A 24,548-nucleotide genomic window follows, 5' to 3' on the forward strand; every position below is an offset into this window, starting at 1 on the left:
TACAATTGCTCAACAACTTAGAAGCTCAGCGAACATAATAATTCAGCGGCTATTGCATTCGGAATGCGGCTACACTCAGGGTTGCGTTGTTATTCGTTAATAACACTAATTATATCTGATCTATACATTGATTATCCTGGAACTGCTACTGGGTTTACATTAACGGTGAACAGATTATTCCAGCTTCTAGTACTCTGTTGGTGGATGTAGCAAGTACCGTCCTGTCCAGTGCAAGTATCTCCAGCCATGTCTGATCCATACATTGATTTTTGTAGAATTGCTGTGATGCTAACATCACCTGAGGTACATGCAACGGCTAGAGTACTGTGATGTTGGAAGAACTGAGTTCTATTTTGACATTTGTGAATTCCTCCAGCGACGATTACACATTCCATTGTTTATTCTGAAATTGCAGAACAACTTGGACTATCAGCGGACATACAATTCCAATGGCTACATTATTGTGTAAATCGGTACACTCAGTAACACTTTGTCATTTGTCAATATCACTAAAGATGTGTGCTCTATCCGTTGATAATTCTGGAACTGCTATAAATGTCGAAATCATTATTGATCAGATAGATCCTACTGCAACAGTGTCCTCTATATGTATTTACCCAGCATCGTGCCGCCAATGGTAACTCTGTTTAGCCACAACTGTTCTTTACACTGGCTATTGAATGATTGCTTGGGAATCTACGTCATCAGTGAACATACAAATGCAATGGCTACTGCACTGTGATTGTGACGGTGCTCAGGGCTGTTTCGAAATATGTGTACTTCTCCAGCGACTATTACACAAACCATTGTTCATTCCGCAATTGCTGAAAAACTTACATGTCCAGGAACATATTATTTGAATGTCTATAGTATTGTGCAGATGGCTCCACTCAGTAATGTACTGCCATTTGTCAATACCACTAAATACATGTGTTCTACCCGTTGACCATTCTGGAATTGCTATGGAGTCGAAGTCATTAGTGGAAAGATTATTCCAACGGCAACAGTGCTCTGTAGGTGGATGCACCAAGTATCCTACTGGCATTTGTAACTATGTCTAGCCATAGCTGATGTATAGATTGATTATTCTATAGTTCCCACAGAATTTATGTCATCAATAATCAGAATAATCTATCGGTTACATTGACCTGCTCATGGGAGAACGAATACTGCATTGAAATACACAGATTCCTACAGCGACAGCTACTCGTTTCACTGCTAATTCTACAGTTGGTCGTCAACCTTGATGAACAGTGACATATTAATTCAACGGCTACAGCATCGTGTTGATGGATACACTCCGGATTGGGTAGTTATTTATCAATAACACAGAATACATCTGATCCCTCCGTTGACAATTCTGGAAATCCTGAAGAGTTTAAATCATCAGTGGAAAGATTAATACAACGGCTAAGGTGCTCTGATGGTGGATGTACTGAGCACGGTGCTGCCAATTTTAATGCTTCGAGACAAAATTGTTTTGTACATTAATTATTCTAGAACTGGTGGGGAAATTTGGCCGCTAATGAACAAATATACGCAGCGTTTACAGTACGGTGGTGATGGTTATACACAGTACCGTTTCGCCAGCGTTTAAAATCTCGAGCGCATATGGGTCTACCTTTTGTCATTCCAGAATTGGTATAGAGCTTACTTCACTGTACAGCATAACTGTATGGCGGCACTGCTCTGATGGTGGACGTGCCAAGTACAGAACTGCCAACTGTAAATATCTACAGCCGTGTTTGTCATATAAATTGACTATTCCTGCACTTATGTGGGGTTAAAATCCTCACGGAACAGATGTATCCAAAGACTAGAGTGCTGTAATGGTGGACGTGATAAGTTCCATACTGTCAACTTTAAATATCCGTGGCCAAAACCGTGCTATACATTGATAATTCTAGAATTGCTCTGGTAATTATGTCATGATTGTACGAATTAATACAACCGCTGCAGCACTGGGAGGTTGGCTGCATTCATTCCTATTTCGCCAGCTCCTGATGTCGCGAGCCGTAATTGTTTTGCCTTTTACCTTCCTAGAATTGTCATAAAATTCACATCACTCAGCAGATTAACCCAATGGCAACCGTGTTCTGTTGATGGATTCACTAGCCACCGTACTGCCAATTGTAGATATCTCTAGACGTAACTGATCTACACATTAACTGCTATAGAACTGCTGCGGAATTTATATCAAGAGAGGACAAATTAACAAAATATCTCCAGTAGTGTAATGATGGATGTGCTTAATACTGTTTTGACATGTGTGAAAGTCTCCAGCGACCATTGCCTACTCTTTGATCCTTCTACAATTGCTGAAGAAGTTAAATGGTCAGGGAAATCATTAATACGGTTGCTATAATATTGTGCGGACGGCTATACTCAGTTACGTATTGCTATCTGTCAATGCCAAAAGATATATCTGATCTAAACGTTTATCATTCTAGAATTCCTGTGGAATTAATATCATTTGTGAATGAATTAAACGAACTGCCGCTGTTATATGATGACTGCTGTAAGCAGTACTGTGACGTCAATTGTTGATGTCTCCAGCTATACGGATCTGCCTTCGGCCATTCCAGTCTTGCTATACAATTTGAATCGTGAGCGACCTGATAATTGAGACGGCTATGTCGTACAGGAATTGCAATGGAATTAGTATCATCTCTGAACTGTCTAATCCAACTGCTACAGTGGTCTATTTGTCAATGTGTCGACCTCCGTTTGGTGATTGGTACATAACTCTCGTCATAATTGATGAATACATTGGTTATTCGAGATCTACTGTCGAATTTAAATAATCAGAGAACAGATTAATCCACTTGCTGCAGAAATGTGATGACGGCTGTAATCAGCACTGTTATGTCAATTGTTGGTATCGAGAGGTGTAACGGATCTGCCTTTTGTCATTATGGAAGTGCATTAGAATATACATCATCAGAGAACAAATTAATCCAACGACTACAGTACAATGTTCATGGTTGTACTCTGAACTATTTCGACAATTGTTGATCTGTCCCGCTAATATCTCTTGCCATAGCTGATGTATACGCTGATTATAGTATAACAGCTATAGAATACAGATCATCACTGATCAAGTAAATCCAACGGCCACAGCGATCTATTGGTGGACGCACCAGCAACCATACTGGGAATTATAAGTATCTCTCTGCACAATTGACGTGTACGTTGCCTATTCTACTTCTACTGCGGAATTTAAATCATCGGTGAAAAGATTAATCCAGCGGCTGCAGAAATGTGATGAAGGCTGTTCTCAGTACATTTATGTTCAATATTAATAACTCGAGAAACTACGAACCTGCCCTTTGTCATTCTGGAATGGCTTTAATCGACAACACGATTGAACAGGATTATTCAAGGTCTACAGTGCTTAGTTGATGGAGGTTCTAAGTACCGTAAACTCCATTACAAATAGCTGTAGCGATATACGTACTACACATGGATTATTCTAGAAATTCTCTTAAATGAAGGTTATCAGTTTACAAGTGAGCCCAACGGTTGAAGTGCTGTGACCTTAGCTTCACTCAGTACTGTTTCGTCTAATGTTAACGTCTGGAGAGGTAATGGTTCAGTCCTTTGTCGTTCTAGAATTGCAATAGGATTTGTATCATCACTGAGCAGCTTAATCCAACGATTACTGTGCTCTATTGGCCGAATATATTAATTATTCTAGATCCACTGTCGAATTTAAATCACCAGCAAGCTGATTAATTCACCTGTCGCAAAAATGTGATGATGGCTGTACTTAGTAGAGTGGAGTTAATTGTTAGTGTCTCGAGCTGCAGCGGATGTGTCTTTTGTCATTCTAGAATTGCTGCAGAACCTTCATCGACATTGAACATGTTAATTCAACGGCCACTGTGCTCCTTTGACGGATGTACTGAGTACCGTACTGTCAACTGCAAATGGATCTAGCCGTAACCGTACAATGAGTTGGTGATTCTGGAGCTGTAGTTATGGTTAATTGATCAGTAAATAAATTTGTGGACTGGCAACTGTAATGTGATGATGGCTGTACACAGTACTGTTTCGTCAATTGGTAATTTATCGAGGGATAATTGGTCAATGCTTCCTCAGACTAGAACTGCAATGGAATATAAATCATTACTCAGCAGATTAATCCAGCGGTTATAGTGCACCATTGGCGAATGTATCGGCTACTGTGCAGGGAAATGTAAATACCTCTATCCATAACTAGTGCATATCAGTTGCATCATCACAGTAATATAGCCGTTGGTGTAATTTGTTCACTGATTATGTACATGCCACCGCAAGCCTAGAGTATCCAATGTATAGAACTGATATGTCTAGAGATATTTAAAATGCCCAGCACGATAGTTGATGCATCCACCAATCGAGCACTGTATTCGTTGGAAAAGTCTGTTCACTGGTGATGCAAATTTCACAGCAAGTCTAGAGTAATTAATGCATGGAACGGCAATGACTGGCTATATCTGCACTTCACATTGCGGTTCATAGTAAATTCAGCAACAGGGCACTGTAGATGTTGGATTTATCTGTTCAATGATGATTTAGATCCTATAACAAATCTAGAATTATAAAATACCGATGCGTTATAGGTGGAGATATTAACAATCGACATGACGGGAGTGAGTACAGCCTTCAGCACTGTCCTGCAGCCGTTGGATTAAATATTTCACTGGTAACTTATGCTTAAAAGCAATCCCAGATTAGTCGGTACACAGTCCCGTTATTGCTGGAGATATTTACAATTGACAGTGGTGCACTTGGCACATACATCGTCAGAGCACTGTCACCGTTGGATTGACATATTCCAAGATGATGTTTGTTCTATAGCAATTCTGGAATAACAAAAGGCATATTCGATGTTGCTCGTGTCATTAACTATTGGCATAAATGTACTGAGTACAGCCATCATCACATTTCTGCAGCTGTTGTATTAATATGTTCACGGATGAATCTAATGCTACAGCAATTCTAGAAGAATCAATGTATCGCTATGTTATGGCAAGGGATATCTACAATCGACATTACGGTACATAGTGCACCCAGCAACAGATGTCTGTACCGGTTTGACTGATCTGTTCATTGATGATTTATATTCTGTAGTAATTCTGTAAGGACAACATAGATGTCCGTCATCCATCCAGGCATAAACAATTGGTATAGCAGTTATGAGTACAGATATCACCACAGTATAGTCTGCATTGGATTAATTTGTCCACTGATGATTTAAGTTCCTTGGCCATTCTAGAATAATCAATGAGTTGTATGGTTATAGCAAGAGATATTTACAACTTTCATTTTGGTACTGAGTGCGTTCACCGAAGGCGCACCGTAGTCAATGGACTAGTATGTTCAGTGATGATTTAGATACTGTAGCAATTCAAGAACAGCAAAATACAGACCCATTACCTCACCGGGCATTAGCTATTGACACGGCAGCTCTGAGTACAGCCATTGTCACTTTACCGAATCCCTTGTACTATCTCCTTCACTCATTACCTGATTTCTCCAACAACTCCAGTATGATCAATGTATAGTGCAGTTGTAATATTTACAATTGGCCGTACGTTATCACATATATGTCCACCAACATAGAACAGCAGTCTTTGTACTTATCTCTTCACTGATGATTTATATTACACATTAGTTCTAGAATAATGAATGTACGAAGCTGTTGTAGCTAGAGACATTTATATTTCCCAGGGCGGTAGCTTGTATATCCGCCAATGAAGCACTGAAGACGTTGGAACAATACGTTCAGGGGCGATATTAAATATACTGCAATTTTAGAGCGACAATGGACCGATCCGTTATGGTTTCAGGCATTAACAATTAACGAAACTCTAAAGAGTACAGCTGCTATCACTGCACTTTATCCGTTGGACAAATATGTTCACAGAGTATCTAAATTTCATGGCAATTCTAGAATAATCAATGTATAGTGTGTTTACAGCTAGAGATATTTGCAACTGACAGTATGCCTCTTAGCGCATCCACCAATAAAGCACTGTAGCCGTTTGATTGGTCTGTTCAGTGCAAAATTGAGCTTCATTGCAATTCTAGAATGACAGTGAACTGACCAATCGCACTCTAGATGTTATGAAGTGACGAAGCAGTACATAGTACAGCCATCATAACTGACCTGCAGACGCTGGAACTAAATCTTCGCTGACGACGATGTCTCCATAGCAAGAGTGGAGTAGTCAATGTATAGAGCGGTTATGGCTAGAAACATTTACTAATGTCCCTACGGTTCACAGTACATCCATCAACAAAGTACTGCAGCAAGTGGATGGATTTGTACAGTGGTGATTTATAATCTTTTGCAAATCTAGAATGTCATAAGACAGATCCATTAACGCTCATGTTATTTACAACTCACAAAACTGTACTAAGTACTGCAATATTCACAGTACTGCAGTCGATCGGTTAATCTGTTCAGTGGTGATTTCTATTCCAATACAAGTCTAGGGTAGAGAATGTATGGCACAGTTATTACTAGATTCATTTACAATTGACAGCACGGTCATTAGTACATTCATCAAAAGAGCACTGAAGCCGTTGGGCTAATATTTCCTGTGACGAATTAAATTCCACGGTTTTTCTAGTATAATCAGCGCATGCGCCAGTTATGGCTGGAGATGCTTTCATTTCCTAGTACGTTAGTAGGAACATTCACCAACAGAGCATTGCAGCCACGGGATTAACCTCTCCAGTGGTTGTCTATACACCATTGCAGTTCTAGAATGCCAAAAGTCTGACAAATTACTGCTAGAGATATAAAAGATTGACGAAATAGCAATGAGCACAGTCATCATCACAGTTATTTAGCAGTGGGACAAATTCGTCTTCTGAAAATTTACGTTTAACAGCAACCATAGAATAATCAATATATGGTACCGATGTGGCTAGAGAAATTTGCAAATCATAGTACGGTTCTTAGTACATGCATGAACGGGGAAATGTAGACGTCGTATTACCCTGATCAATGGTTATGTAAATGCTACAGCAATTCTAGAATGCCAAAGAGTGGTCAGATACAGCTCGAGATATTAACAATTGACAACACAGTACTGACCACAACCATCATCTCAGTACTGTAGCGGTTGGACTCCTTTGTCCACTGGTGATGTAAGTTGCGAAGCAATTTTAGAGTAATCAACGAATAGTTCGACTATGGCCAGAGATACTTACGGTTGACATTAAGATACGTAGTACATACATCTACAAACCACAGTAGCTATTGGACTAATCTGTTCACTTATGACTTACATTGCACAGCAATCCTAGAATGATAATGCTGACATGGTTAGAGATATTTGCAATTGTGCGTACGGTACACAGTACGTATACCAGCAGAGCACTGTAGCTGTCGGATTAATCTGTTCACTGAAGGTACATATACTTCAGCAATTCCCGAATGAAAAAGACTGAGGTTTATTATCCCTCAGATATAAACAGTTGACGTCACTGCACTGAGTACAGCCGTCCCCTCAGTACTGTAGCAGTTGGATTACCTTGTCCACTGGTGATGTAAACTCCAAAGCATTTACAGAACAGTCAACGAATTGCGCGGTTATGGTTAGAGATGTATACGATTGGCTGATGATGTGAATACCAATGTAAGTTTGGAGTAGTCAATGTATAGCACGGTTATGGCTAGAGATATTTACAATTGATATTCCGGTTCTTACTAGACACATCTGCAGAGCACTGTAGCCGCTGGATTGATCTTCTCAATGATGAGTTACACTGTATAGCAATTCTAGAATGACAGTGGATAGCTCCGTTTTATCTCGTGATATTTACAACCTTCAACTCAGTACTGCGCACAGCCTTCACCATAGTACTATATCCGGTGGATGAATTAGATCACTGATGTTCTAATGTCCGCACTCGTTCCAGAATAACCAATGTATACATCAGTAATGGCTAGAGTTAGTACAGTAAACAGTACCCAGTACGGTAGTTGAAGCATACATCAATAGAGCCCTGTTGCCGTTGAATGAACTTGTCCACTGATCATGTAAATTCCAAGGCGTTTCTATAGTGATCGATGTATTGTACTGCCATGGTTAGAGATATTTACCATTCACAGTATGGCAGTTGGTGGATTCGCCAGTGGAGCACAGTAGCCGTTGTATTAATGTAATCCATCATGATTTGAAATGCGCAGAGTTTCATGAATATCCAACCTATGCATCCCTTATGACTAGAGGTATATACAATTCCAGTACGGTATTTGGGACATCCACCAGTAGTGCAACGTAGACGTTGGATTATTCAGTTCGGTTATGGCTGAGTTCTATTGCAATTCTGGAATGACGAAAGGCTGACCCATTATCGCACTATTAACAAGTGAGGAAGCGGTACTGAGAACCGCCGTCATCGCTATGCAATAGCCGTTGCATTAATTTGTTCTCTGATGATGAAAACTCCAAAGCAATTCTGGAACAACCAATGTATATTACGGTTATGGTTATGGATATCTATAGTTGAAAATACGGTACATAGTACATCCACGAAAAGTGCGCTGTAGCCGTCGGATTATTTTGTTCAATGATGACATCGTTTCTATAGCAATTGTAGAATAACGAAAAGAAGATCCATTATCCCTCGAGAAATTTACTATTGACAACGGGGTAGTGAGTACTGCCATCATCAGAGTACGGTAGCAGTTTGATCAGATTGTTCACTGGAGATGTACATACCAAAGCAGTTCTGTAAAAACCACCGTAGGGTACAGTTATTTCTAGAGATATCTACAATTGACTGTAACGTACGTATTACATTCGCCAACAGAGCCCTGTAGCTGTTGGAATAATATATCCACTGGTGGTCCAGATTCTGTAGCAGTTCTAGGATTACAAGTTGCAGATCCACCATATCACCTGACATTAAAAATTGACATATCTGTAATAAGTGCAGCCATCATCATAGTATCGTAGGAGATGTATTAACTTGTTCATTGATGATGTAAATTCCACAGCCATTCTAGAATAATCAATTCGTGTCACGGCTATATCTACAGATATCTAAAGCTGCGAGTGCGGTACGTGGTACATACACCGACGGAGCAATGTCGCTGTTGGATTAATCTGTTCACTTCCTATTTATATCCTACAGCAATCCTTGAACGAAAGAAGGGAGATGCATTATGCCTCTGGAGATCTGCAATAGACAACACAGTACAGAATACAGCCATCAAAACGGTAATGCTGCCGACGAACTAATTTGTTGAATGATGATGTAAATTACACAGTCATTCTAGAATAATGAATGCATAGTACGGTTATGGCCAGAGATATTTGAAATTGATATCACGGTACTTAGTACTTCCAATAGGAGAACACTGCAGCCATTGGATTTTAGCACTTCAATCATGATTTATGTTCTGTAGCAACTCTAGGATGACAAATTGAAGATCCACGGTATCGCTAGGAATTAATATTTGGGATAGCAGGAATTCCTACAGTCATCATAAGAGTAACGTAAGAGATGGATTAATTTGCTCACTGTCGATACAAATTCCGCAGCAATTCTAGCAGGATCAGTGAGTACTACGGGAATTTCTAGCGATATTTACAATTAACGGTACGGTATTTGTTGTATCTACCATCAGAGCACTGTTGCCGTTGTACTAATCTGTTCACTGATGATATATATTCTATTGCAAACCTATAATGAAAATGGACGGATCGGTTATTCCTCCAGGTATAAACAATTGACAACACACTCCCGAATGCAGCTGTCATCACAGTACTGAGTAGAGCCGTCATCACGGCACCATAGCAGATGGACTACTTTGTTCAACGGTGATGTAAATACTGAAGAAACTATGGCATAGTCAATGCTTGTACGGGTATGTCCAGAGATATTTGCAGCTGACAGTAACGTACGTATTACATACTCTAGGAGATCACTGTAGCCTTTGGCTTTTCTGTTCAGTGATTATTTACATTCTACAGCAATTGGAGAATGAATTAAGACAGGTCCATTATCTATCCCGATATAAACGATTGACAGCACATTACTGTGTACAGCCATCATCAATGTTCTGTATTCGTGGGATTAATTTGTTCGTTGACCATTTAAGCTCCTCCGGCATTCTGACATAATCAATGCGTCGCTCGCATGTGGCTGGAGACTTCCGCAGCTGAGGGTACGGTTCATAGTACATCAACAGTCATGGCATTGTAGCCGATAGAGTGATCTGTTCTATGTAGACATTGATTCTATAGCAACTATAGAATGAAAACGACTCATCTATTATCCCCCGGGACGTTAAAAATTGACATCACAATACACTTGCAGTTGGATTACTTTGTTCACTGGTGTTGATAATTCAAACCAATTCGAGGATAATCAATGTATGGTACGGGCATGTATAGAGATATTTACAGTTGACCGCGCGGTATTTAATGCATACACCAATAGGGGGCTGCAGCTGTTGAATTAGTCTGTTCACTGATAATTTATATTCCACAGCAATTCTAGAGTGAGGTAAGGCCGATACTTTATCCTTCGAGATACAGACATCTTTTCAAGACCGTACTGAGTGCAGCAATCATCAAAGTTCATTGGCAGTTAGATTACCTTCTTTACAGGTGATCTAAATTCCAAAGCAATTCTAGATTCATTAACGTATAGAACGGTTATAGCTTAAGATACCTAAAAGTGACAGTACGGTGCGTAGTACATACACCAGCAGTGCACTGTTTCCGTCTGATTAATCTGCTCAGTGAAGATTTATACTGCGCAGCAATTCTAGAATGTAAAAGGACAGGTCCATTATCTATTTTGATATGAACTATTGACAACATATTTATGATATAGCCGTCTTCACAGCTGTGTAGTCGTTGTATTAATTTGCTCGTCGATCATTTAAATACCAATATAATTCTAGAATAATCAATGTACGATACGGTTATGGCTAGGGATATTCACATTTGGTAGTACGGTACCTAGTACATTTACCAGCAGAGCTGGTTTAGGGTAGTGAATGTATGGCACAGCAATTGCTAGATGCATTTGCACTTAACAGTACTGTCCTTAGTTCCTTCATCGAAGGAGCACTGCAGCCGTTGGGTTAACATGTTCAGTGATGATTTAAATTCCGCAGCTTCTTTAGTACAATCAGCGTATACGTCAGTTATGGCTCGAGATGTTTTCCATTCCCAATACGGTACTAGGTACATCAACCAATAGGTCACTGCAGTCACGAGATTAATCTGTTCAGTGATTATCTATATACCATTGCAACTCTAGAATGCCAAAGGTCTGACACATTATAGTTGGAGACATTAAAGGTTGACGAAATTGTACAGAGTACAGTCATCATCGCAGTACTTTAGCCGTGGACAAATACGTTTTCTGAAAATTTACGTTAAACAGCAACCACAGAATAACCAATATATGGTACTGTTTTGGCTGGAGAAATTTACAAATCATAGTACGTTTCATAGTACATGCATGAACGGAAAAATGTAGCCGTTGTATTATCCTGCTGAGTGATGATGTGAATACCACAGCAATTCTAGAATGCCAAAAGATAGATCAGTTACAGCTCGACATTTTGACAATTGACAACACAGTACTGAGTACAACCATCACCTCTGTACTGTAGCGGTTGGAATCCTTTGTCCACTGGTGATGTAAATTCCAAGCAATTTTAGAGTAATCAACCAATTGTTCGTTTATAGCTACAGTCACATACGATTGACATTACAATACGTAGTACGTACATCCACAAACCTCCGTAGCTATTGGATTAATCTGTTCAATGATGACTTATATTCTACAGCTACTCTAGAATGATAATGCTGACATGATTGGAGATATTTGCAACTCAGGGTACGGTACATAGTACGTTCACCAACAGAGCACAGTAGCTGTCGGATTAATCTGTTCGCTGATGGTTCATATTCTACAGTAATTCTCGAATAAAAAAACAGAGGTCGATTATCCCTCAGATTTAAACAGTTGACGTCACTGTACTGAGTATAGCCATCCCATCAGTACTGTAGCAGTTGGATTACTTTGTCCACTGGTGATGTAAGCTACAAAGCAACTATAGAACAGTCGAGGCAATGCGCGGGTATGGTTAGAGATGTATACGATTGGCAGTGCTGTACGCAGTACATCCACCAAATGTCTACGGTAGCCGGTGGATTGTGTTGCCAGGGATGGCTTATATTTTCTAGCAATTCTACAGCTACTAGGGACAGATCCGCTACATATCATGGCATTAACTATTGACATAGCAGGAGAGAGTACAGCCTTCATAAGGGTAATGTATTCTTCGGAATTATTTGTATATTCATGATGAAAATTCTACAGCAATTCTAGAATAGCCCATGTATAATACAGATATGATTAGAGATATATGCAGCTGAGAGTACGGTTCATAGTATATACCCCAACAGAGCACTGTATCTGTTGGGTTCACATGTTCACTGATGGCTCACATTCTACAGTAATTCTAGAATGAAAAGGACAGGTCCATTATCCCTCGAGACATAAACAGTTGACAGCAGAGTACTGAGTACAACAATCATCTCAGTACAGTACACGATGGATTAATTTGTACGCTGATTATTCAAGTTCCACTGCCATTCCGGCAAAATCATTGCGTAGTACGCTTGAGGCTAGGGATATTTGCAATTCACGTAACGGTACTTAGTACCACCATCAGCAGAGTGCAGATGCCGTTGTGTTAACCTGTTCAATGATGATTTAGGTATTATAGCAATTATAGGATGACAAATGACGGGTTCATTATTCCTCGAGATATTAGCAAATGGCAACAGGGTACAGAGTAACGTCATGATGAAGGTACTGTAGCCGAAGTATTAACTTGTTCGCTGATGATCTATATTCTACTGCAATTCAAGTATAGGAAAAGACAGATCCATTATCCCCTGAGATTTGAACAATTGATAACACAGCATTGAGTATTGCCATCATGACAGTACTGTGGCAGGAGAATTACTTTTGTCCACTGCTCTTGTAGATTCCAAAGCAATACTAGCATAATCTACGAATAGTGCGGTTATAGCTAGAGATAGTTACAGATGACATTACGGTACGTAGTACATATACCAACAATGCATTGCAGCAGTTGGATTAATCTGTTCTCTGATGACGTGAACTCTACTGAAGTTCTAGGATGAACAATGCTGGTCCATTATCCGACGAGATATAAGCAATGGAAAATGCAGTACTGCGTACTGCCATCACCTGAGTGCTGTATCAGTTGGATTAATCTCATCGGGGATGGTTTATATTCCACAGTAGCTGCAGCACAATCAATGTATGCATCATATCTGGCTATTGATACTTACAATTCCCGGTATGGTAGTTGGTACACCAACCAATGGAGCTCGGTATCCGTCGGATTGATTTGATCAGTGAAGACTTAAACTCCACAGTGTTTATAGATTAACCAATGTGCCCAACCGGTAAGGCTAGATATATTAACAATTCACATTACGATTGCCGGTACATCCACCACCAGAGTACTGAAGCAGTTGGATTGACCTGCATTCAATAGTGATCTATTATCAATGGCAATTTTAGTATGACCAAAGAGAGACCCATTATAGCTCGGGGCAACAGCTGTTGACATAACAGTACTGCGTACGGCAATCATCACAGTGCTGCAGCCGTTAGATTAATCTGTTCACGGATGACTTAAGTTCAACAGATGGTATATAATAATCAATGTGTACATCAGTAATCGACAGTGATACCTCCAGTTCCCAGTACGGCATGTAGTAGGTCAATCAGCGGAGCACTGTAGCCTTTAGAAAAACCTGTACAGTGACGATTAAGTTTCTGTAGCAATTATAGAATGACAAAGGACAAATCCGTCATAGCTAAAGTTAATTGCAATTGACGCAACTGTACTGAAATCAGCCATCATCACAGTACTTTAGCCGTTGGACTAATTTGTCAACTGATATTTGAATCTAACCGCAACTCCCGAATAATCAATGTATAGTACGGTTACCGCTGGAGAAATTTACAATTGACAGCACGGTACTCAGTACATCCATCAACAGTGCACTGTAAACGTTGGATTCGCAATTTCGACGACGATTTAGATTTTACAGCAATTCTAGGATGACAAAGGCAGATCCGTTGTAGCTAGAGCAATTAACAATTGACGAAAGGGTGCTTAACACAGCCATCATCAGTGTTCTTTGGCCGTTGGAATAATTTCTTCACTGATAATATGAATTGAGCATCAATTCTAGAATATTCAATATATGGTTATGTTACGGCTAGGGACATTTTCAATTGACAGTACTGTACCGAGAACATGCTTCTACAGTGCCCTGGAACCATTGGATTAACCTGTTAAGTAATGACATAAATTACATAGCAATTCTAGAAAAATAAGAGACATATTAGTCATAGCTCGAGATATTAACAATTGACATAACAGTTCCGAGTACTGCCATCATCACGGTACTGAAGATGTTGTATTAATCTGTTCACTGATGATTTAGTTTCCGCAGTAGTGCTAGGATAGTCAATGTATACATCAGTTATGGATACATTTATTTACAATTCCCAGGACGGTACTTGGTATATCCACCAGTAAAGCACTGGTGTCGTTGGAGTAATCTGTTCGGTGATGCTTTAAATCCTACTTCAATCCTAGAATGACAAGGAACTGTACCATAACCGCGCGAGACCTTATCAATTGGCGAAACTATGTTGAGTACAGCAATTATTGCGTTACTTTAGCTGTTGCATTAATGTGTACAATGATTATTTCAGTTTGACGGGAATTCTAGAGGAGTTAATATACACTACGGATGTGGCTAGACATTTTTGCAATTTACAGCACGTTTCTTCGTACATCCATCAACAGAGCGCTGTAGAATTGGATTACTCTGTTCATCGATGACTTTGACTCCACAGTAGTTTTAGGATAAACAATGCATAGATATGTTATGGCTAGATATATGTACAAATGAAAGTTCGGATCCTTAGTACATCAATTAACAGAGCACTGTAGCCGTTGGATTAATCTGTTCGGTGCGTTTGTGAGAGCAGACGTTTACAATTGATAGATCGGTACTTACTACATCCATCAACAGAGCACTGTAGCCGTCAAATAAGGCTGCTCAATGTTGATGTAGATTCTATAGCAATTCCATTATGACAAAAGGAAGATCCGTTATAGCACGGCGTATTAGCAATTGATAATACTGCGCAGTGTACAGCCATCACAACCTTCTGCAGCCGTTTTATTAATCTATTCACTTATGATTTAAATTCCACTGTAGCTCTAGTATAATCAATGCATGCATCAGTTATGGCTAGAGATATTCTGCAAATCCCAGTGCCGTAGTTACTTTAAACACCTATAGAGCGCTGTAGCCACTGGATTAATGTGTGGAGTGATGATTTAAAATCTATTCCAATTCTAGACTGACAAGGGACTCAGCCATTATCGCTCGAGAACTTAACAATTGACGACGAAGTACTCAGTCCTGATATCACCGTAGTACCTTAGCCGTTGGACGAATTTTTCACTGATCGTTTAATTTTTACTTCAATTCTATACTAATCAATATACAGTACGCATATTACGTACCATATCTTGAATATTCTAGAATTCCGGCTATATTTACATTGTCAGTGAAGAAGATAGTCCAACGGCTATTGCACTGTGATGATGGCTCTGCTCAGTACTCTTATGACAATTGTTAATATCCCGGGCTGTAACGGATCTGTGTTTTTTTATTCTAGAATTGCTATAGAACATATATCATCATAGAACACTTCCGTCCAACGAATACTGTGCTCTGTTGATAGATGTGATAAGGGCACCTCTGTCCACTGTAAAGACATCTAGCCACAACCGTGCTATAAATTGGTAATCCAAAACGTGCATTGGAATTTTATCCATCTCCGAAGAGATTAGTACAACGACCACAGTGCTCTATCCGTGGATCCAGCAAGTACCGTATAGGGAAATGAAAATATCTCCAGCAATTTCTGATGTATACGTTTATCAATCCAGAACTGCAGTGTAACGTATGTGAGAAGTGTACAAATTAACCCAACGGCTACAATAACGTGATGATGATTGTACTCAGTACTGTGCTTTCAGTTGCTAATATCTCGAGCGATATTAGGTTAGTCCATTGTCATTCTAGAATTGCAAAAGAATATATAACATTTCTGAACAGATTAATCCACCGGCTACATTGTTGCATTGGTGAATGTACCAGTCACCGTACCGGGAACTGTAAAAATCTCTAGCCATGGCGGTACCATGTAGTGATTATTTCTGAATTGCTGTTAAACCTAAACTCTCAGGGAACGGTTTAGTCCAACGGCTGAAATAATGTGATGATGCCTGCACTCATTACTGTTTCGTCAATGGTTAATGTCTCGAGCAACATCGCGTCAGTTCTTTCTCAATCTAGAATTGCATTGGAATTTAGATCATCATTAAATAGGTGAATACAGCAGCATCCGTGCACTGTAAATGAACATACTGGGAACCGTACTGTCAATAGCAAATATCTGTAGCCATAACCGTCCTATAAATTTCTTATTCCAGAATTGCTTTGGAATTTACATCGTCAGCGAACAAATTTATCCAACGACTATGGTGCCCAATAGTTAGATGCATCAAATATCGTACTGGGGACCATATATATCTCCATCCATAGCTGGTGTATGTATTGATTATTCCCAAGCTACTGTGGAATTTATGTCGCCAGTGATCCATTTAATCCAATGGCTGCAGTACTGTGATGATGACTGTGCTTAATACTCTGGTGTCAGTTGTTAATTTCTCGAGCTATATAGGATAAGGCTTTTGTCACTCCAGAATTGCAATAGTATATATTTCTTCACTGACCTCATGAATACAGCGGCTACAGTGTGCTATTGGTGGCTGCAGCTATTTCCGTAAGGGGCACTGTAAACGTCTCCAGCTATAAGAGACGTATCCATTGATTATTCTAGAACTCCTGCGGAACACAAGTCTTCATTGAGCAGATTAATCCAAGGGCTACAGCGCTCCCCTGGTGGATGCACCACTTACCGTACAGGGAAATGTATATATCTCAAGACATAACTGACGCATACATTGATTATTGCAGATATTCTGTGGAATTCAAATCATCAGTGAACAGCTTAATCCTACTACCACTGTAATGTGATGATGGTTGTACATAGCATTATACTGGTACTTGGTATCGTCTCGGGTGAAGGTATTGTAGGAATTTTATTTATAATGGCAGAAAAATGCTCGGTGGTATGGAATAAAACTAATTTATTGATAACCAACTTACTCGAATCTTACGGCTATTGCACTCACTGTCTCTCAAAGATCTACCCGAAGAACTGCTCGACATACGTACCCAATCAAACCAAAACTAAGTACAACGTGCTGCGACCTACTCCTCCATACTGCTCCATACTCCACCACACTGCACTCTTCGTGCCCTCGCATCCCTATTTATACCATATACTCCGTACTCCTTCATGCACATGATCTCCTTCCCAATCACCCATCACCACGCACCCTTCGTTGCCTCGCATTCAGTGGGTCGCGTACTCTAAACACTCGGATGCATTCCAGGAGACACTCTTCGCTTGAAACCGATATATTCATAAATGTCCCGCTCACACGATCCATGCGTACTGTCACTCACCCTTCCGCACGCACTCCAGATAATACCTCGGACGCTCGTGTCAAACCTGAGACTTCCGTCCGTTGCCATTTATATACGGAGAATTATTCAAGCGTTCCCTCGCGCTTTACGGACACACCTAGGAAGAGACAATGGAAATACCATTCCTACACCCAGCCGCTCCTGCAAATGATATCTGACCTTATATATCGCGATTCGTCACTCGTACAATCACTCCAGCTGTCGAGGATGCTCATACACGCTCCATGTATAGAACAATTTCATCTGGTCTTCTGCCGTACTTTAAGAAAGAAGGCATTTTCCAATTTTTCTGCCAAGCTGACACTGTCGTAGACGCCCGACTTGGTCGGAGACGGCCACGGTCAAGGACCGTACTGCACCTCTGGCCGTCGTTGTACCGACATCCCCTCGGGGTGCTGATACCTCTTCCAGTGCGTCTCCTCCTCGTCATCACCCTCGTCCACGTCCTTCTCTTTGTCCCTATGTTCGTCTTCGCTGTGGCTCATTCCCGTCGCCCGCACCATCGCCCTCCTCCAAATCTTCGCCCTCGCCCCCAGCCGCGCTTCCTTCGTCCTTGGCCTCGTCCTTGTCCTCGTGATATTCACTCTCGCCTTCGTTCTCGTTTTCGTTCTCGTTCTCGCTCTCGCCTTCATCCTCGTCTTCATTATCGTCTCCGTTCTCGTCTTCATTCTTGACTTCGTTCTCGTCTTCGTCCTCGTCTTTGTTCTCGTCCTCACTTTCCTCTTCATTCTGGTCTAAGTTCTCGTCTTCGCTCTCGCCATCGTTCTCGTCTTCATTCTCGTGTTCATTCTGGTCTTCATTCTCTTCTTCACTTTCGTCTTCGTTCTTGCCTTCGTCTTCGTCTTCGTTCCCGAAACCATTTTCGTCGACATACTCGTCCTCGTCCTCGTCTTCGTTCTCATCTTCACCGTCGTTCGTACCATCGGTCTTTCCATTGACCACATTGTTGCTCTTCCCGTCGCTCGCGTCATCGTTCCTTTCGTCATCGCTTGTTTTGCCGGAAGCACATCCTGTATCTCCTCGTCGTCGCTTGCTTGCAGCAGCCCGCTCAATCCTGCCTTCTTAATCTGGACAGCGTCGGCCTCCTGGTTCACTGCAAGACAGGAACCCAAATATTTCTCACCTTTCTCGGTTTCCACGTCATATAGTTCTTTCCCTTCGCTCGCCCTCGCGCGCTCGCGAACTGCGTGGACACTCGGGCCAGCGCCATCTCCATGATGATGGTCGGCATGGTCCTCTCTCCTTTTATCGGGTACGGGTTCTCCTCCTGGTCGTTCAGTCAGGCCTTCAGAATACACGTCGTTTTCCAGTCCCGATCCGTACCGTAACAATTTCCTTCCATTAGGGACGAATGACCAGTCCATATGGTTTGCGTAGAATTCAGTTGTTCCCCGTCCCTTCACGCCACGTACGCCAACGGCCAGATGTCGGGATTCACGGACCCTCCGCTGCCAATGGACGACACTGTTGCGCTCGGCGGAGGATGATCACTGATATGCGGGGTGCTCAGTTCCCTCTGGTTGAACAGGCACCCCGGTGTTTCTGGATCAGTACCAGATCGCTACTCGCAGCAGTCGCTCTCTGTTCCGCCTTGAACCACGGTCGACGCCCTGCTGTTACCCATAAGGTCCCTCCTGTGCACGGGTCGCACCACATCCGCGCTTGGTCTTGTGCCCGCATCCATTGAGCCTACCTGACCTCTCTCGTACACGCACTTCCGTCTGCTGTTGTCATCCTCGCCTTCTTCCTCACCATCGTGCTCATGCTTGTCCTCACCTACGTGCATACCTTCGTGCTCAACCTCGTGCTCATCTTCATCCACATCTGCGTTCATATCTGCGACTGCATCTTCGTCGCCAACTTCGTCCACAAATCCGCCTACAAGTCCATCTACATCTTCGTTTCCAGCTTCGCCTCAAGCTATGTATCCAGCTTTGCCTCCAGCTTCGTCTCCAGCTTCGTCTCCAGTTTCGTCTCCGGCTTCGTCTCCAGCTACGTCTCCATCTTCGTCTCCTGGTCCGCCTCCATCATCGTACCCAGCCATGTCTCCAGCTTTGTATCCAGCTTCGTCTACATCTTCGTCTCCATCTTTGTCTCCAACATCGTCTTTGCTATGTGCTGTTACAAACGCACGTGCCACTTCTGACATAAGCTTGCTCCTAAATTCTTGCCACGATACACCCATGCCTGCATATCGATTGAAAATTTCTGCGGTTCATCGAAGTAGCCTTCTAGCGTAACAGGCCCTTTGCTTATCGCAACATTTGCAATCCTCCGCAATTTCATCGAAGTCACAAAGCCACACAATTTCATCTTCTGCCCCTTCGCCGTCAAATGTATATATGCTTTCTTCCATTTCCCCTAATGTTGGGATATAGCTCGAAAGTCTTCTTCCTCGTGACATGTCCCTGTCCGCGGGGGGGGGGCTGTGCGTGTTCGTTCACGGGCTGGCACGGTTGACAACGGAACCTTCTCCGTAGATCCCCGTTTAGACCATCGGCCGTCATGGCGATAAGGTCGGGCTCGATTCATACCACTCCCAGGCTCTACCAAAAAGACGAGGCACGATTAAGTACTTGTACGACTCCGGCGGCAGCGTGCATGTGCTTTGGGGAGAACGCGCCAGAATCTACGGACGGTCGTTCTGATTTCTCCTTCCATTGAAATGGTCCAAAATATTGGCGACTGTCGTAATTCTAACATTCACCGCTCCTGTTTCTTCGCTGCTGAATGATCATGAGCACGCTGGAACAAATGTTGCTCCTATCTTCGGCACTGCAGCTACTAACGCCTTCGTTAGAGCTTCTCGGATCGTCTTCTGAAAATCTTTCGCTTCCCAGGAACACGGATTGCAGCTCCTCGCAATCTCCCCAATATCAAGGTTGTCCATGGTTTGCTGGCTGTTTATTGCTTCCAATAACATTGTTGCCAGTTATATCTTCTTTGCACCGCTTTAATCCAAAGAATTCCTTCTTGCAGGCTTTATCTCGCCTGAGCCACCAATTTATGTAGGAATTTTATTTATTAAGGCAGCAAAAGTTCGGTGCTGCCGAATAGGACTAATTTATTGATAACGAACTTATTCTAGGCTTACGATCATTGCACACACCACCTCTCAAAGAACTACTCGAGGAACTGCCCGAAAGACGTGCTCAAAAATGCCACAACATAACACAGTATACTGCAACATAATCTAACGTACTGCACCATACTCCATCAAACTGCACGCTTTGCCACCTCGCATCCCTATTTAAACCCCATACTCCATCCTCTTTCTTGCCCGTGCTATCTTTCCCATTCACGGTTTCCCAAACACTCTTCGATGCCTCGCACTCAGTGGGCCGCGTACTCTAAACACTCAAATGTATTCCTGGAGACACTCTTCACTCGTAACCTTCACATTCATAAACGTCCCGTTCGCACGATCCTTGAGGAGGGTCACTCATCCTCCTGCACACACTTCAGATAATACCCCGGACGCTCGAGTCAAGCACGAGACGCCAGTTTATCGCTATTTATTTACGGAGAAGTGCCCAAGCATTCCCTCGCAATTGACAGACGTGCCCAGGAATAGATAAAGGAACACCATTCCTACAATGTACCTCTCCTTTGCCATTCTATTACTTACATTTGACATAAATCATCGGTGAACAGGTAAGTGAAATGTTTACCGTGCTCAATTGGTAGATATACTAAGTACCTTGTTGTCAGCTGTAAATATCACTAAACATAACCGCCCTGTGCATTGATCAATCTAGAATTGCGGTGCAACATTCATCGTCAGTGAACAAATTAACACGATGGCAACAGTGCTCTGTTGGTGGATGTTGTATGTAACGTACGTTGTGTTGTCGAAATTTCTAGACATAACTGATACAAGCTCTGTTGGTGGACGTTGTATGTAACGTACGTTGTGTTGTCGAAATTTCTAGACATAACTAATACAACTATTGATTATTCTAAGATTCCTGAGGAAGCTAGGTCATCAGTGAACAAGTTAAAACGACAGACACATTATTTCGAAGAAGGCTATACTCATTGTCGTTTTGTCAATTGTTATTACCCCATGGGACGATGCATCTCCCTTTTGTAACCCTTGAACAGCTATAGAACATGTATCTTCAGTGACCTCATTATTCAAACGTGTACAGAGCAATGTAGGTGGGTATACTCTGTATTGTATTTACATACATCAAAGTCGCCACCGATAATTTCTTTATGCATTGAATATTCTACAACTGCTGAAGAATTTAGTTGATCATCGAACAGATTAGTTCAATGCTTAAAATTTTGTGTAAATGGCTACACTGAGTACGGTATTGTCAACTGACTATGCCACCACAGATGAATGATCCATGCTTTGATCACTTCATAGTTGCTGCACAGTTTGAAACATCAGTGAACCTACTAGTCCAACGCCTATTGTGCTCTGTTGGTGGACATACTAAGTACCGTACTGACAGTTGCAAATATTTTTGGCCATAAATAACACACACAATGTCTATTCTACTATTGCCGTGGAACAGTAATCCTCTGGGAACATATTAGTGCAACGGCTACAGTGCTCTATTAGTGCACGTAGCAAGTACCGCAGTCACGTTTGTTAGAGTGTGTGGCCACAGTTGACATATGAGTTGATAATTCTAGAATTCATGTGAAATTTATGGACTCAGTTATCAAATTAACGCAACGGCTATAGAACTGTGGTGATGGCAGTACTCAGAGACGTTATGGCAATTGCTGGTACCTTTGGCTGTTACGCATCCCTCTTTTGCATCCTAGAGCAGCTATAGAATATACATCAACTTTGAACAGGCTTTTTCAACGGCTACATGGCTCTGTTGTGGATGTGCGAAATAATGTACTGTCAACTCCAGAAATCTGTATCTATAACAGTACTGCACATTGGTTATTCTAGAAATGCCGTTAAAATTGTATTATCAGTGAACAAATTAGCCCAACTGTTAAAGCACTGTGATCGTGGCTGAACTCAGGACCCTTTCGTCAGTTGCAAATGTTTCCGGCGATAATGGGTTAGTCACTTGCCATTCGAGAATTGCAGTGGACCTTATATGATAAGCGATCTGATAAATCCAACGGCTGCGGAACTGTAATGATTCCAGTATTCAATGCCGTTATGGCAATTGCTAATACCTTGACCTGCAACGGATATGTCGTTTGTCATCCTAATGTTGCTATAGTATATACATCGTCATAGAAAACGTCTTCCAACAGTTACAGTGCTCTGATGATGGATATACTAAGTTCCGTACTGTCAGTTGTAAATGTCTTCAGCCATGACCGTACAATGCATTGATTTTTCTTGAATTGCAGTTAAATTTTAGATTCGGGTGTACAAATTCGTACAACGTACAAGGTGCTGTGGTGATTGCTGTACACAGTAGTGTTTCGTCAATTGTTAATATCTCGAGCGATAATGAGCCAGCCCTTTGTCATTCTATAGCACCAGTATGATATAGATCATCACTAAGCAGAATAGTACAATGGCTGAAATGCTCTCTTGGTGGACGCACCAACTACCGTACTGGGTGTTGCAAATATCTAAGCAAACAAGCGATGTATGAATTGCTTACCCTGGAACTACCGTGTTACATAAATCATCACTAAAATGGTTAATGCATCGGCTCGAGTACTAGCATGATGGCTGTACTTAGAACTGTGTTGTCAGCTATTAATACTTCGTGCGGTAATGGATAAGTCCTTTGTCATTCAATAGTTGCTATATGACCTGCATTATCATTGAAGATGTTTATTCAAAGGATACAGCGCTATGTTGCTGCCTATACTCAGTACAGTACTGCCATGTGTAGATACCTCTAGACATTACCATACTATAGATTGGTTACTCTAGAATTGCTGTTAAAATTAAGTTATCAGTGAGCTAGTCAGTTCAAAGGCGAATTTACTGTGATGATGACTGTACACAGTACGGTTTCGTCAATTTTATAATATCTCGGGCGATAATGGGTTAGTCCATTGTCAATTTATAATTACAATTGAATATAAAACGTCACTGTACGGAATAATACAATGGCTAAGATAATCTACTGGTGTTTGTGCCGCCTACCGTACAGGGAATTGTAACTACCCCTAGGCGTAACAGTCGCATACATTGATAATTCTAGAAATACGACGGAATATAAATCGCCACTGAGAAGGTTAATCCAACGCCTACTGCGCTGCATTGGATAGTGCGCCAACTATCGTACTGGCAATTATAAATATCTTTATATATATCTGATATGCACATTGATTTTTCTATATGCACTAAGGTACATAAACCTTCAGTTATCAAATTAATGCATGGACAACAGTACTGTGACGATGGATCTACATAGCTCTGTAGTGTCAATCGTCAATGTCCAGAGCTGTAACGGATGTGTCTTTTATTAATCAAGAATTGCTATAAAATTTATATCATCAATGAGCTAGAAAATACTACGGCCACAGTGCACTGTTTGTGGGTGTACAAGGAACGTAGTGTCATTTGTAAGTATCTGCAGCCACAAATATACTATATATTGATTACTCTATAATTGCTGCTAAGTTTATCTTATCAGTGAACAAATTAGTCAACGTCAAAAGAGCACTGATGATGGTTGTGCACATTACTGTCTCTTCAATTGTAAATCTATGGAGCTATGACGGATCTGTTCCTTGTCATTCTAGAATATCTATACAATCTACATCCCCATTGAACAGGTAAACCTAAAATCCTAACGGCTGCAGTGCACTGATGATGTTCCATGCACCGTTCTACCATTTGTAAATATATCCAGCGGTAACCGTACAAAGTATTGATTATTC

General features: G+C 41.3%; 1 protein-coding gene across 1 annotated transcript; it reads right to left on the reverse strand.

Annotated features, from left to right (window-relative positions):
- Window positions 1-18,179: 18,179 nt before the first annotated feature.
- LOC108549386 (uncharacterized protein DDB_G0290685-like) lies at window positions 18,180-19,084 on the reverse strand. Its single transcript, XM_017902737.1, has 2 exons — window positions 18,844-19,084; window positions 18,180-18,778 (listed from the first exon to the last, which is right to left on the reverse strand). The coding sequence occupies exons 1-2, from the start codon at window positions 19,082-19,084 to the stop codon at window positions 18,180-18,182; spliced, it is 840 nt and encodes a 279-aa protein (XP_017758226.1).
- Between the last annotated feature and the right edge of the window lie 5,464 nt (window positions 19,085-24,548).

Source organism: Eufriesea mexicana, unplaced genomic scaffold (genome assembly GCF_001483705.2).
Source record: "Eufriesea mexicana isolate 0111107269 unplaced genomic scaffold, ASM148370v2 scaffold1945, whole genome shotgun sequence".
NCBI lineage: Eukaryota > Metazoa > Arthropoda > Insecta > Hymenoptera > Apidae > Eufriesea > Eufriesea mexicana.

Bases quoted from the DNA above. Each gene is read 5' to 3' on its own strand.
- LOC108549386 (XM_017902737.1), bottom strand. From the start codon at position 19,084: ATGGACTGGTCATTCGTCCCTAATGGAAGGAAATTGTTACGGTACGGA. The intron at 18,779-18,843 runs GTGAGAAATATT...CAGATTAAGAAG, and splicing joins TGACGTGGAAACCGAGAAAG to GCAGGATTGAGCGGGCTGCT.